The sequence below is a fragment of the Colossoma macropomum genome, unplaced genomic scaffold, assembly GCF_904425465.1.
Source record: "Colossoma macropomum unplaced genomic scaffold, Colossoma_macropomum, whole genome shotgun sequence".
Taxonomy (NCBI): domain Eukaryota; kingdom Metazoa; phylum Chordata; class Actinopteri; order Characiformes; family Serrasalmidae; genus Colossoma; species Colossoma macropomum.
The window spans coordinates 2,261,278-2,277,061 of record NW_023495280.1 but is presented as its reverse complement, the minus strand read 5'-3'; the positions used below and the strand labels follow the sequence as shown (position 1 = coordinate 2,277,061).

Sequence of the window (15,784 nt, the reverse complement as noted above, 5' to 3'; positions counted from 1 at the left end):
CCATGGAAAACAGGCTAATATCGATAATGAATTTCTACTGGGTGCACTCAGGAGGATCTTGATTGAGGGAGGTTCTTGATGGAGGGCTCTTAATTGAAGAGGGACTTGACTGATGTAGGGTCTTGACGGAGGGAGGAACTTGATTGAGGGTTTTGATAGAAGGTAAGGGAGGGTCCGGATGGAGGGTGGATCTTGATGGAGGGAAGGTCTTGATGGAGGGAGGATCTTGTTTGACTGCTGAACTTGAAGCCTTTTTTTGAGTGCTGGGCTAAAGGTTTGTGGCAAAGTACCCAGTAAATGAGTTGACTTACTATTTGATTATTCTTTTTTTTCAACACACAAAAAGGTTGTGCTGTGAAAAAGGTTAAGAACCCCTAGTGTAATGAATGATTTCCTCAGCTCATAGAGTTGCACTCCTGGAAAGGCCTGGCTGTAAAACTCTCCTCTGGTCTAGTAAATAAAAGTTAGGATTGATAGCATCCTTTCCAGGTCACTGCTCTGAACATCTTTTCCAGAGAGGTTGAGGTTGGGGAAATGCTGCTTGAGTGCCTGGAGCGGAGGTCCCACCACACTGTAGGCCTTCAAGTGAAAAACCCCAGACAGTGACCACACGTCCAAAAAGGCGATTCTGAGGCCGCTGTCTCGTGCATCCGGCCCTGTTTCGGAGATGATGTTCAGGGCTTGGTCCTGGTGCAGTGTGCTTTTGGCAGAAGTGTACACCTGAAGCCTCCTCAGACCCACGAGAGTGAGATACTGGGCCGGGCCAGGGATTGGGACTGGGGCACACAGAGACAGTCGGAGCTCTGAGACCTGGCTGCCGTTCAGGAGATCCCTCAGCACCCAGGGTTCGCGCACCCACACTGTTAGTGTCCCGCCCATCTGCCCGCCATCCCATCTCAGGCCACCAGGGATCAGTGATGAGCGAGAAATGGTGCTGCAGCTGCACAGCAGGTTAGCTAGCGCCTCGTCGCAATGGCGCACTGCTGCTGTGCAGGTGCAGTTGCGCAAGCTGTTGCTGTGCACAGCACTGTCAAACAGCAGGGTGACATTTGGGCGGAGGTAAGGGTGAGCCTCTGTGCCTGCAAAGTGCAAAGGGAGGAGAATGCACAGGAGAGGCTGCAAGCAAGAAGATGGCATTGTCATGTCCATGCTGGTCTACATCCTTGTCCAGAGATGATTCTGCATCTGCTAGGAAAGAGGATATATTGTAACCATCACATATGAAGTACCTTTGACTGGTATTAACCCTTTGAAGCAGGGTTGCCAGGTGTTGGGCTTTGGACTGGACAGTCCAGTTTGATGGGGACATTCTGTGGCTGCATCTCAAACCAAATATACTGTACTAAATATCACATCAAATTTGTTCAACATTAACGGTGCCGTTTAAAGACATCATGTAGTACAGTAGTATTCAGATTGAGACACAGCTTGTATATTGGCTCACAGGCATAGTGAGGCTGTGTCATGGCAGGTTTCAGGATAAACCCTGTTATTTCTCATTAAGAATAGTTTCAAAATGCAATTAAATATGCATCTTCATCCCATTCATTGGTTGACAGGGGATTTTTCTTGTGTTTTTGTGTTACATATATAGATAGAAGTGATGTAAACAAATATTGCACATTTTTAGGCTGGCAATACCATATACCACATTATTATTTAGAGACTATTTGAGGTTATGACAAAAATGGAAACTGCTCAACATTATTAGTGAGGTGTCCAGGGAAAACCAAAATATGCAAGACAACCCACTGGGATAACCTCTGAAATTTGTGGGAAAAAAAGCAAGATACCCTGAAACAAATCTCTGTCTTCTGTCCTAACATTTATACTAAGATCGTTGCCTGAAAAGACAATGTGCCATCGACTGTGTTTTGAATATTTTCCATGCTGGTTCCTAGAACCAATCACACTCTCAAACTCACTGCAACAATGGAAAAAATCAACCAGGGTATCCACGTACTTAAAGTAAAATATCTTTCTTTGCTCAGTTCTTGACTGGCTTTATTGGGCTTTTCAGGTCAATGAGGGAAGCCAAGGCATGACAAGTCCAGGATGTTATTTCTAGACCGTCCAACCACAGATGCTTCTGAATCATTCAGACCAACGCCACCATGGAGAAGTCGCTCAGATTTTCAGGGCCTGGATGGAACACAAGCCTCCTGTTAAGCTCTTCAGGCCAGCAGCAGTCACCCTTGTTAAACCAAGTAAAAAAAAAAAAATAAAAACACAGCGTATTTCTTCTGGCAATAAATAAAAGGGATGCTTATGAGTTTCTGACTTCCAAGAACAGTTTTCACACCTCTTTCCCCTCCCTTTTTCTTAAGCCTTTCAGAAGAAGAAGACAGACATTGCATTGTTCACATCGGCCCTACAGTAGGACAAAATGTACTCTGGGAGAAGGGAGACATGACACTGGTCCCAAAGAACCCTTTACAACCTTCTGCCTCAAGCTTATGCAACCTTATTAAGTGCTAATGTGTACTCCTGAGGAAGCCAGTTTGCCAGTTCCACACTTAGCAAATATGGCAGCAGGAAATTTGAGACACAACCGTGGAAAATAAGACTGTGCAAGGGGCCTTGCTGTTTATAACAGAACTATAGAGAAGCAGTATGCAAGATTGAGGGTCTAATAGGGAGACATATTAATGTTAAATAAAGCGTTAAATAAAATATTAGTCTAATTTGGGACCCTATCAAATGCCAACATTCTTAAGTGGCAAATTTACATGCTTATCATATGATAATATTATATGACAATATGACAAAACCCTGATAAGTTTCTTATTTTCAGTATGTATCTACCTGTACAACAAATAAAAGCAAATACAAATATGCTTTTCACAGAGAGACATTTCGTAGCTTAGGAGTGGTCCTAGGACGGAGCCTTGCGGACCCCAGTGCCTTATTTAAGAGTTCCTTTTGCAAACTGGTAGTGGTCAGCCATATAAAAACTGAACCAGGATATGTGCAACTACCTTGACCCTAACAAGTTTTTCTAGGCTTTCAAGTAGAACACAAGAGCACTTCTAAAGCAGCTATGACGTTTACCAGGGACAAAAATGGACTCAACCTAGACCACACTAAGCAGAATTTCACTTATGAAGACAAAACTAAAGTTAAAAAAATGTAGCATTACAGGCCTGGTAGAGCATGCTGATGAAGCAGAGGGCCTTAAGGCATTCATAGAATGCAAAGGACTTGCATTTATGTACTAAGCGTCATCATTTTATTTGACAATGGTAACTTGACGATTACTTATGGCCCCCTGAAGACTATGCCTGTACAGTTCAACCAATATGGATGTAAATACATTCAGGTTAAAGCTAACATTCTGTACTTTAACCTTCATTTCAATATGGTGAAGTACAAAGCCACAGCAAAAACTGTCTCACTTTAAATATTAAAAGAATAAAAGTTGTGGAATCGCAGCCCAAAGTGTAATAGTGTAATAGCTCAGGTGGCTGGATATATATTTTGACAGTGTAGAGAGGAGATGAGAAGGCGGACAGCATTCCACTGAAAACCCACCCTAAACACAATCTGTTACACTCCCACCCTCGCTATAGTCATATCTTTCTCTTGCATGCTCCAGCTGTCTTCTCTCCTTATATATCTCACCTGCTAAAGTTGACTTCCTTCCAAACTGCACTTCCTTCTGAATATTCAGTAGTGTTTTTGCCAGCCTTCTAGAGAAATGTTATTATAATCCTATTTAGAATTTGTTATTTTACAAAGACCTATTAGGGCTAATCCGAGACAAAGTTACTTCTTTTAAGAGTACAAAAGAGAAAAAAGAGAAAGGGAAAAGTGGAGTCCAGATAGAATAAAATGAGACGTCTGTGAGGCTCAAGGACTAAAACTCACCACATGAGAAATATTTTTGTCCATTAGCTGTTGAGTCCTAACATCTGAATCTCAGTCGCTTTAGTCCTCATCCCTGTCCGTTCTCTCCAAAGTTCTTCCTTCCTCTCTCCGTCCCTTCTTTTCCATCTCTCCTCCCTTTGACTCACAGGCTCCCCTTTCCAAGGCCTCTCACATGGTCTCATTGGCAACCAATGTTCACAGTGTGAGCTGAACAGTCTTTAGCCCTCTAATGGTATTAAAAGGCAACATATGTTGTCAGCACAAACTCAAACACTATGCTGCCATCTTGTGGAGGTAAACGTAATTTTAGGGGTGAGCGGATTGATACTGAGGTATTGATGGGCTAGACCAAGATTTTTTTTGTTTATTGCACTACCACACAAAAACTACAGAGAAATCATCAAATTTTTTTACATGCGGTTCTTTTATCTGTGAACTTAAAAATCAGAGTCAAAACCATATGCACATAATTCATATTTTCCATAATAAGTAAACACAGTGCCCATACCAGAGACAGCTGTAAAGTTCATGTTATACTGTAATCTGGCCTACAGAATAATAACAGAAATGAAATCTAACTTTATGAAATTTTCTACTGCTCTGATCTGCTAGTGCCCATATTTTCCTTTTGAAATGTCTGAGATAATGTCACAAATTCAGCTGTAAATCTGTTCAGTTCATTCTTTCAGAGGTATTGCCAGTTGTACAGAAGGACGTTATTAGTTACCAGGGTGGGAGTAGTTTTCACAGGTACCACCTGACCACCATGGATAACAGAAAAAAATTATAGGACAGTTAAAAGTTGGATAAAACCTCATAAGAACAGCTTTGGTCTTTCAGTCTGTCTCATCCTGAGATCTGTACTGTTAAAATGTAATGGCTGTAGATATGACTTTTTGTTGTATACACACTTTTCATGGAATTCAGCAACTGTTCTTTGGCTTCTTTTTGAGTTTCAAGTCAACTGTTTTAGTTTTGTTCTTGAAGCACAGTGATGTGCTTGGTGATCCATAGTACAGTACAGATGTGGTAAAGAAAGATTAGGTTGTTTTTGTCACTTCCGTCCAAATCAGTCATTTGCCTTGTACAGGTTCTGCAAGTTGTGAAGCGTATGCCCGGCTCTGGATTCGTAGCACCATGCGGCGGGCGTAGAAGTCCCGATAGTCGTCCGGCAGCTCGTCCAACATAGCCAGTGCCCGATCCACAGCTTGCAGGCCCCTCGAAGCTGCCATGGGGTCCTTGTTCCCGTACGGGTCCTTCTTATCATAGCTCTCCAGTGGTAGGTGGCGCCAGAAGACATTGACACCCACGCCAAATTGCAGAGCCAATGTGTTGTGGAACCACAGGGCTGCAGAACATCAGGGACGGATTAACATTGTGTTAAAGTTCTAAATACTGCTCAGAGTTCCCAAATCCCAGTCAATTATCTGTACATTTTTATGCTTTCACACTTTTTCATTAAAAGGACTGATGGTTTGTTAATGGTAATCGTTCTCTCAATATTGGCTTTTGCTGGACTGATATCACAGAGGGCTGAAATATGTTAATTAATGCTGTTAATGCATTCTGCTAGACTGATCCTCCTAACTATCTGTAGTAGTGCAAGCTGATGCCCAGCTGAAGTGCACTGTGTGTTTAATTTGCTTGTATGCTACATATTGTATTTTTCTTGAAATTCACAGTGATGCCAACTCACTGGTTTCTGATCCATTATTTTCAAAGCCTATCTATATAACAATATTACAGGTTTGCTATTTTGTTCTATATTGTTACCCATTTATTTAAAGGGCTTTTAAGAGAAACCTTCAGTGCAGAAGTAACACTTACATGGTAGCGGCACTTTAGTGGATGCTGTGTTGGTATACACACATCAGAGACTGCCACACAGCATACATTAGACCAGTTGCTCCAGGGCAAGAATAGCAGAGAACATCCAAATCAAGTGAAGGGGTATGCAGTAACTGCGGTTCATAATTGTAGGGACCCAACATGTGCCTTGCTTTTCAGCTTGCTTTTCTGACAAATATTGCGATTATTTTCTATAAATTAAAATTCAGGCCTGCTTATTGGACTAAGAAGGCCAGCACATCCACTTTTTGTGGATTTTTTTTTTTTGTGGATTTTGGCTTGAACGCTTGAACTTGCCAGTTAATTGGGGTAGTGTTATCGTGCATAGCAAATGGGTGTTTGGTGGCTTCTGATTGGTCAATCTCATCTAGAGGCTGTTCACCAGCCCCATGTTATTTGGTCCCCACCTTGTTATGGCAATGGTTATAATAACATAAGCTATAATTAAAATTTCAGCTCATACAATTTGACAATTTCACTCTTTCAAATTGCAATTGATTATAAAATTGATAATCATTCAGTCCTACTTTTTACTTACTGTTGGAGACTGTTCCCAATCTGATGATGCACAGTTTGTGTTAGCTATCCACTATCCCTTTTGTCAACGGACCACAAAGCCACTCTTGGCTGGTTATTTTTGGGTAGTGGAGCACTCAGCAGTGACACTGACGTGTGTAAAAAAACCCAGCAACACTATTACGTCATTGTCACTGCTGTGCTGAGAAGGGTCCACCACCCAAGAAATATATGGTCAATGGTAAAATAAAGAAAGCTATCAGCTAACATGTCTGAGCTGACTGGGTGAATTTTGCTAAACTATCACTTTAATTTGACAGGGGACATGGGACACTTCTCACTTACCTGGGATGAAGAGAAGGTCCCCCGGTTCTAGAACACATTCATAGCGACGTGCTTTTACAAAATCTGGGTATTGCTCCAAATCTGGAGAGTCGATATCCAACACCTCAGACTTATCACCTGGTTAAACAAAAGATAACAACATCACATTACAGTTTTCTGTTCAGTAGTTTCTTAGGTAGCTCCTCAGTAATTAATTAAGTAATTTTCTCAATCCTTATGCTTTTTTAATTGCAACAAAGCTGTTATTCATTTTCTGTACAAATAGGTGGCAGCCCTGTGTGGAGAAGAGAAGGAGAGGCAACGGAGCCAATTCAGATGATAAGGCAAGAAGGAAATTTCACCAGGCCAGGTTGCTCAAATGTGGCATGGTTTGAAGAGATGTAGTATTAAGGCGTCATAACTTTTTTTTCAAAAACTAATGTTTTAAAATTTGCTATTTTCCATTGAAGCACTTTGCTTAAGATGTGCATCTAAAGGAGACTGTTATGCTAAAATTATTCTGTTCTTGTTAACCCATGGGAAGAATTATACAGCTAACAACATCACATCACACCACGTGTAAGTGGATGCCATTTCAAGACTTGCTTGGATTGGATCAGATTCCTTCTTTTTTACGTTCAGCCCTAACAAAATGTAATAAAATATTTATTTAAACAGAAACAGTGGTGCGATGAACACTCTGTTGTGTTATGCAAGCGTTGCAATCATGGCAGCTTAAAAGGCCATTCTTGGCATTCTTTTCAAATAAGTTTTTGAAGCCTGATGAAATGGGTTTGAATAGGTGTTTAATGTTTCAAAATATGCTTAATGTTACAGTCGCTGCCCTTGCATTTCAGAATAGCAGAGAACATCCAAATCAAGTTAATCAAGTTGCAGCGGGCACATTTGTAGAGGACTTTATTAGAATCCACTGTGTGCGCTACTTATTTAATACGGTGGGGTTTATATACACATCACTGCTGATTGGGTAACACCTCTGACACACCCATCAAACGAGAGAAAACGTGCCATTTTGCAACATTTAGACAAAACGTCGGTCAACCAGGAAACTGTAGCAAAATGGTGCACAATGATTTGAGACTGAACGTGCCCTTGGTATTACATCAGTGCAATCTGTAGCATTCGGACCTATAGTCAAGCTACATGTTCGATTCAATGCAGCATAATTTGCTTTGCTGTAATGAAAAAGCACCTTTAAGTCAGTTTAGAGATCTGCACTGTTTTGATGAACTAGAAACAAGCCTTAACGCTGACCTGACAGGTATAGGTGAAGGGCATCTTGGGGGCTATAAAGAACGACACGCTTTCTCCCAGTCACCTGAGCCAGCAGGTTGTCCATTACCTGAGTGAGAGACAGAACGAAAATGAAAACAGTGAACTATGATAGTGCTCTTACAATATTTTTTTGAGAATTCAGAACCATTAGCCAACTGTGTTTGCACCCAGAGGAATTAGACCTCTGCATTTAACCCATCCGTGCAGTAAAACACCCACATACATGCACACTAGTGAACACACACACTAGGGGGCAGTGAGCACACTTGCCCGGAGCGGTGGGCAGCCCTATCCACGGCGCCCGGGGAGCAGTTGGGGGTTAGGTGCCTTGCTCAAGGGAACTTCAGTCACGTACTGTCGGCTGAGGAGATCGAACCAGTGACCTTCCGGTCACAAGGCTGTTCCCTAACCTACAGCCCACGACTGCCCGTTGACGCTGATGAGTTGCGCTGACGTGAGTGTATCAGGTACAGTTGCACTGCTGGGGCTTTTAAACACTGTACATTTTATTAGAAACCTCTTGTAGTTCCACTCCGCTGGTAGGGCTGAAGAGTTTGGGAAAGATATCTCATTTCGATTTTTCTGACCAATATTGCGACTATTTTCTATAAATTAAGATTCAGGCCTGTTTATTGCATCAAGAGGACCAACGCTTGAACGCTGGGACTTGGCAGTTAATTGAGGTCATGTTATCATGCATAGCAAATGAGTGTTTGGTGGCTTCTGATTGGTTGAACCCATCTAGAGGCTGTTCACCAGCCCCATGTTATTAGGTTCCCACCTTAAACTTATGGCAATGGCTATAATAACATAGGCTATAATTAAAATTGCAGCTCGTACAATTTGACAATTTCACTCTTTCAAATTGCAATTGATTATAAAATTGATTAATCATTCAGTCCTACTTTTTACTTACTGTTGGAGACTGTTCCCAATCTGATGATGTACAGTTTGTGTTAGCTATCCACTATCCCTTTCGTCAATGATCAGTTTCTGACCACAAAGCCGCTTTTGGCTGGATATTTTTGAGTAGTGGAACATTCTCAACCACTGGACCCTTCTTAGCACAGCAGTGACACTGACGTGGTAGCACTGCTGGGGTTTTCTACATGTCAGTGTCACTGCTGTGCTGGGAAGGGTCCACCACCCAAGAAGTGGTCAGTGGTGGGCCCTTTCTATTAATAGCTGGTGTAGAGCAGTGTTTCTGAGCCCTGATCCTGGAGGCTCTCTGCCCTTCACATTTTTGTGTTTTTCCTGCTTTATCATACCCACTCTAACACAATAACATGCTGTTAATGAGCTGATTAGTTCGATCAGGTATGCAGGGTGCTGAGAATAAAAAAGTGCAGGGCAGTGGGCCTCCAGGACCAGCGTTGAAAAATACTGGTGTGCAGGGCGGCTGATCAACGAGCAGTAACTGTAGTCCAACAACGTGCCCCTACAAATTGGCCAATAAACATAGGTTCAAACAGTGCAGTTATGTAACACTAACATCAGGGGAATTCAGCTGATTTTTCCAAATTTCTGTATAATTAGAATTTCTGTGACAGGCACCAGATGGCCACCACTAAAAGCTCCCTCACAAAAAGGATATTAGATGACATGATTAGGCATATGCTGTCTGATGTCTGAGATGTTGTTTATGAGAGTTTTGAGAATGTCTTGGCCTAAAATGTATTTTTAATTTCACTCATGGCGGAGAGATACATGCAGGGCATTGTGAGGCAAAATAGTCCCCAAAGGAAAATTATTTCCGATTTTCCATTATTTTACTATCATCAACATTCCATATTAAAAGTTCACTGGTGCTTTTGGAGAGTCAATAAAATGGTTATATTTGTTTTGTAGAAATGGTGAACGCCTATCACTACCACTGTAAACAAACCTGAGTCTGCACAATGAACCATTTCACACCAAACCACTCTGAATGACTCTGTTTACACCTAAAACACTGAATTGTGGAGAAATTATTAAAAAAAAAGTTGTGATGAATGAGAGTCTGCTGAGAAGGTTCTACTCACATCGTAATGGGTCCATAGCTGCAGCCCAGGCGAACTTATGCGGAACACGCTGGAGAAAAACTGTTTAGGCTCAAAGAACAGAGGTATGTGGAAATCATTAGCCAGCTCAGGGAACTGCTTCTTCAGGTCAGCAGGCTCCTGGGCTCCAAACAAGGGAAAGGATGTGTTTTTAAAATTGTGGAATTTATTAAAAGACATGTTCATGTACATGTTCATAATAGCTATATAGCATGTAGGGACTTCAAGACACAGGGACTGAAAATCATGAAATTTGCCCAGATAATATTTCACCACAACTCATTCTTGCTCTTCAAACGCTGTAGGCAATTTTACAATATATTGACAGATTTTGTCAATGGTACATAACTCAACATTACCTTACGAGCATCTTCTCCAAGTGATCTCAAGTAGTAACTCTCATCCTGTTGAGATAGAATGTGACTGCTGAGAACAAAGGCATCAAGAACCATTCCAAACATTTCTCATTAAATCCCGTGTTTGTCTTGTGTCACAGAGCAGGTACTATTTGGGTGGTGGATCATTCTCAGCACTGCAGTAACACTGACGTGGTGGTGGTGTGTTAGTGTGTGCTGTGCTGGTATGAGTGGATCAGACACAGCAGTGCTGCTAGAGTTTTTAAACACTGTGTCCACTCACTGTCCACTCTATTAGATGCACCTGCATTGTTGGTCCACCCTGTAGATGTAAAGCCAGAGACAATAGCTCATCTCTTGCTGTACAGTATGAACTAATCATCCTCTAGTCCTTCACTGGTGGCCAAAGGACGCTGCCCACATGATGCTGTTGACTGGATATTTTTGGTTAATGGACTATTCTCAGTCCAGCATTGACACTGAGGCGTTTAAAAACTCTAGCAGCACTGCTGTGTCTGACCCACTTGTACCAGCACAACACACACTTAACACACCACCACTGCGTCAGTGTTACTGCAGTGCTGAGAATGATCCACCACCCAAATAGTACCTGCTCTGTGAGGGTCCATGGGGGACCTGACCACTGAAGAACAGGGTAGAAGGGGGCTAACAAAGTATGCAGAGAAACAGATGGACTACAGTCTGTAATTGTAGAACTACAAAGTACACCTATATAGTAAGTGGAGCTGATAAAATGGACAATGAGCATAGAAACAAGGAGGTGGTCATAATGTTATGCCTGATCGGTGTATGTAGTGTTACTCTTTTTTCTTGTTATCTGGCTAATGTAAAAGGAAGCCCAGTAACTAATGTTGCAATAATAATCTAATCTAATAATAATGATCTATGTATCTGCAGTATCACCTTTGCTTTACAGACAGGTAATAAAGCCTAACAGGAATAGAAGAAACTATGAGTATTCAGTTAAAATCATATCAGACAGATCAAGTTGAAAACATAAATCTCAAAAAAGAATTTTACAGAAAATAGAATTTTAATTAAATGTCAAGTTAAAGAAACATGTCAGATGTTTGTTAAATATGTGCACTAAGCTTGACTGTCCAATAAAAGGTGAATTGAGTCCCACAGAATAACCGGAAGAGGCTTCTCTGCATTTTCTGTATTTTACAGAAGCTGTTACAGAAGATCAGTGGATTTAAGATCACATGATGTAACATAAACAGACAGACATTCTGTGAGGTATGCAGGTGCTTTAAGGTCAATCAGAGCCTTAAAATACTACTAGCAGAAATTTAACATCTATCATAAAGGATACACGTAGCCAGTGCAATTCTTTCAACACGGGTGATATGAGCTCTCTGTTGTTTTTGTTAGGATTGGTGATGCATTTTAACATTACTATTGGAAGCTGAATATCATATCTCTGTTTACTAGCCTCTACATCACTGGCTTTGCTACCAGTCAAGATTTCTTTATCTCTGTTGGAGGGGGATTCCTAAAGGTTGTATGATGTTTTGGTGTAATGCATGCTGGGTATTGTAGTGAGAGATCACTGATGGACGGAAACACAAAAAGGATACAAAACCGTGAATTCTGAAAACTGATGTGACTGAGGGTTACAGTGCTCCGCTACAGAATACTGTAATAACATACATAACAAATAACACATTAAATGCTAGTTTTAGGTCGGAATGCCCCGATGAAGCTCCCTGTGTGCAGCAAAACACCTTCAAGATGCCACAAGTTCAGTCACCTTAACTTACAATTACGAGACAAAACCAAAAGTGACCGACCTTGCTGATGAAAAACTCCTGGTGCTCTGCAGCTGCAGCTCTATGGACAAACTCACCAAAGGGCAAAGTCCTGAAACATATAAGGCCAGTTTCCAGACCCACATTAAGCCAGAGACTAAAAGGATTTTCAATAATTAATCACTATTTGCTCTGCAAGTTAGTGAAAGACTGGACTGGGGAATTCCACCGATTTTTCAACATTTCAATATCATTATATGTTTTGGTGTGAAATGATCCTTTCTAGAGAAACTTATCAAGTCAGAATTGTTCACAGTGGTGGTGATGAGAACCAGACATCCAGCTCTAAAAGCTCCCTCACAGAAAGTTACTACATGGTAATGTAAAATGGTTATAAATACAATGTCTATGATTGTTTTATGATAGTTTTGAGATATAGGTACATGTAGGGTGTTGCAAGGCAAAATAGTCCCAAAAAGAAGACCTATTTTAATTTTTAAATATTATAAGCATGCATATTATTCGTATATTTATTGTTACTATTTTACCATAAATATTAGGTGTGGGAATCTCTAGGCACCTCACAATTCGATTCGATTACAATTCAGAGGGCTGCGATGCGATTATAAAATGATTATCGATGCATCTCAATGCATCTTTTTTTTTTTCTATACACCATTTCTATTTTCTCACTGTGTGAGGACTTGGTAGTTTTAAAGCAAAGTATTTGTAATGATCCATAATGAATTCACTTCCGATATCTCTTCAAAGGGAAGTTATGTGGCAAGTGAACTAGAAGGCTCTCATTCACTGCCTTTGGAGCACATGAGACGCTGCTGCCACTCATCTGCGATGAAATGCGCAGTTACGGTGAAATAACATACAGTGGCAATAGATGTCCATGCAGCACGTTACAGCCGTCCTACCTGTTTTTAGTGACTTTATAACTTTGGTTTTGATCTTGTTGTAGAGAAAGGTGGGGGAGATCGCTGTGTCAGTAAAATATCTTAGAGACGTGATGTGTGCAGCATAGCGCGAAAACCCTGTTTTGCAATGACTGAGAATTGGTGTGCAGACTGCAGGTTACCTAGCAACGATGCATTATTCGCATTTATAAGCAGCGCAGTTGTTTTCCTGGCAGGTTAAATCTGCAATGAGAGACTGTCAAACAGTGAAAAGTCACAAAGATGAAGTCGCTTCTCTTCCGAATTTTCTCATTCCAACTCAAATGGTGCCGCATTTACATTCGGCACCTCAGTCAGAATTTAAAGTGGAATGGGAAAATTCGAACAAGAAGCTGGAGAATGAGAAGCGACTTCAGCTTAGTAAGACAGCCAAATGTTGAGAGACATGTTACAAGAAACTGCTCTAAGCTAGTTTTGAGGAAAAGTTTTCTGGCGGAAATGGGAGGAAAGCGGCTATAGCTAAAGCTTAAAGCAGAGCAAAGTAAATCTGTGCTCTTGTTTAACTTGTTTAGCCTATACTAGCACATACTGGACATTAAATGTTTGATTTGGCTATTCTTATCATTTGGGTTGTGACTCCTGACCTGACCTGGCTTTTAATGCAGAGGCAGCCGGTCGGATTTCTCACTCATCCAGTTGTGTTTTTGTTATGTTCCGCCACAGACTGTCCAGGCGCTGCACTTACCCACTTCCAAGCTCCGCCTTTTGCATTCTGTCAACATTACGTTATAAATTAAATGTGTAGAAAATCGATTTTTGACATTTGTGAATCGATTCAGAATCGTTCACGTCCGCATCGCAATGCATCTAAGAATCAATTTTTTCCCGCACCCCTAGTAAATATAAAAAAGAAGACGTGTAGGTTCACTAGTGGTTTTGAGTAGTAAATAAAATGGCTATATTTGTGTTGTAGACATGGTGACCCCTGGTTCCTGGAGTCTCTACAATGAACCAAACCACTTTGAATCACTCTGTTTACATCTCAACCAATGAACTATGCAGAAATTTTGTAAACACAGGTGGATTTCCCCTTTAATGTACATAGTCAATATACCTGTATACAAAATTCTTATGCAAGAAGTCCATCCGGGGCACAGAAGACACATGGATTTTGACCTCCCTTTCACCTCCCTTCACTGCCAGGTAATCCACGGTCCATTTCTTCAGGCATGGTCCTAAAGGCACTCCTTTAAGAACTGCTGGCTTTCTCTGTGAATCACATCAGAAACATATTTATCAGTGGATCATTACTCCAGCACACAAAGGCACTTCACTGCAGAAAATGGCATCATGTCAAATGAAATGATCTTGAATCTAGTAGATTTGTCTAATGTTTCTCATGTTAAGGTTTTTGTAACCTTATGCTCATATATATATATATATATATATATATATATATATATATATATATATATATATATATATGTACACATATATATATATACATATATGTTATTATTTAAATTATTTGTATACATGTTTTACTTGGTTTGGTGATTTTAATAATTGTCTCACTATATTGGCAGATAATTGTGTGTTATAAGACATACGCTTGAAATAAACCAACCCTGCAAAAAAAATCATCAAAACAATTTAAAGTTTTGGCTGTTTCCTGGTGGTGTCCAATAATCACTAATGATATTCTGTGTTTTCCTGATGGTTTGATATCACAGTGTAAAGGACTCTTATGGTTTAACTCGTGTTCTAATTCTAGATGCATTTGATGGTTTCCTAACGGGATCTAAAGGCGTCCTACAAGAAACTAGTGGTTTCAAATGATAACCATTAAGCCAATTCCCATCAGAAAAGCAAACCCACCAGTCCTTATCTTTCCAATTGTCATTTTTCAGCAGGGAGATTATCTGCCAATATAGTAGGATCATTTTACTTACTGAAATCACCTAAAACAAGCAAAAAAAAAGTCTTCGAGTAAGTTAAATAATCTTGTTGTAAGCTAACAACACTCTCAAACTGAGAAATATTAAATATATAGACTAGATTTAAGACCAGTTTAATTGACTAGATGCCATTTCTTAGTGTTTACATTTACAACCACGTTAATAACTGCGACGCTGAAGTCAGCTTTTTTATTCTTATAATTTAATTTTCCCACCATTTAAGGTGGAACGGGAAAATTCGAACAAGAAGCTAGCGAATAGGACACCAACTTCAGCTTCGTCTAAAGACAAACGAGTATTTTACCAATGGATAGATCTCCTTTGTGAAAAGCTCCTGATCCACAGCAGAGAAGACAGGAACATCCACTTTCTCCTGACTTTCCATTCAGAAATCTGTTTACTAAACTCTTACTGAGTTCACATGTGCCTCTTCTGAATCATGCCTTCACTATGTTCTGTATATCTCATCCCTGAAATGTTTCTATTCACTTAACTTTTTCAAATTCGTTAAATGTTCATTCTTTGTGCAAAGCCCGTTTCTATCTGACACACACACTAAATCGGCGTTTATTAATTTAGCAAAAGCACTTGCAGGCTAAAAAAAGAAAACCTAGGAATGGTTATAGTCGGAGTGTATTATTAGACGGACAGCGAGTAGGTGCGCTCTAATCGGCCGCGCCTAGAGCACTAAAAAGGAAGCAAATTCTCGATTTGTCTTTAGTATTGATTTTACAAAGGTTATTATTGGACTCTTCATACTGAAAGATGTTTTATACGAAACTCCTAAGGTATCATGGTTTAAAAGAGTATTAAAAATGTATTACCTCGCAAGTGCAATGGATTTCGCAACGGTAATGCAAAACTTTTGCATGGGAACGCAAAGTCGTTGCAAATATTTTTCCT

At 40.4% G+C, this 15,784-nt stretch overlaps 2 protein-coding genes across 3 annotated transcripts; both read right to left on the bottom strand.

The window, feature by feature from the left end:
• Window positions 1-422: 422 nt before the first annotated feature.
• LOC118801563 (uncharacterized protein C21orf62-like) lies at window positions 423-4,003 on the bottom strand. Of its 2 annotated transcripts, none has more exons than XM_036561921.1 (2): window positions 3,868-4,003; window positions 423-1,188 (listed from the first exon to the last, which is right to left on the bottom strand). In XM_036561921.1, the coding sequence occupies exon 2, from the start codon at window positions 1,147-1,149 to the stop codon at window positions 451-453; it is 699 nt and encodes a 232-aa protein (XP_036417814.1). In that variant the 5' UTR covers window positions 1,150-1,188; window positions 3,868-4,003; the 3' UTR covers window positions 423-450. The 2 variants fall into 2 exon arrangements, with proteins under 2 accessions (XP_036417814.1, XP_036417813.1); XM_036561920.1 differs by having other exon boundaries at window positions 423-1,185.
• Window positions 4,004-4,211: 208 nt separating this feature from the next.
• On the bottom strand, window positions 4,212-15,507 carry tyw5 (tRNA-yW synthesizing protein 5). The gene is made up of 8 exons (XM_036561939.1): window positions 15,186-15,507; window positions 14,038-14,192; window positions 12,061-12,130; window positions 10,250-10,294; window positions 9,873-10,010; window positions 7,831-7,918; window positions 6,577-6,693; window positions 4,212-5,215 (listed from the first exon to the last, which is right to left on the bottom strand). The coding sequence occupies exons 1-8, from the start codon at window positions 15,264-15,266 to the stop codon at window positions 4,941-4,943; spliced, it is 969 nt and encodes a 322-aa protein (XP_036417832.1). The 5' UTR covers window positions 15,267-15,507; the 3' UTR covers window positions 4,212-4,940.
• Window positions 15,508-15,784: the final 277 nt, after the last annotated feature.

Coding starts and splice junctions, on each gene's coding strand:
- LOC118801563 (XM_036561921.1), bottom strand. CDS start 1,149: ATGGACATGACAATGCCATCTTCTTGCTTGCAGCCTCTCCTGTGCATT.
- tyw5 (XM_036561939.1), bottom strand. CDS start 15,266: ATGGAAAGTCAGGAGAAAGTGGATGTTCCTGTCTTCTCTGCTGTGGAT. Junction 10,011..10,249: donor TTGGAGAAGATGCTCGTAAG/GTAATGTTGAGT, acceptor TTTGGAGCCCAG/GAGCCTGCTGACCTGAAGAA. Junction 7,919..9,872: donor AGCTATGGACCCATTACGAT/GTGAGTAGAACC, acceptor TCTCTCACTCAG/GTAATGGACAACCTGCTGGC.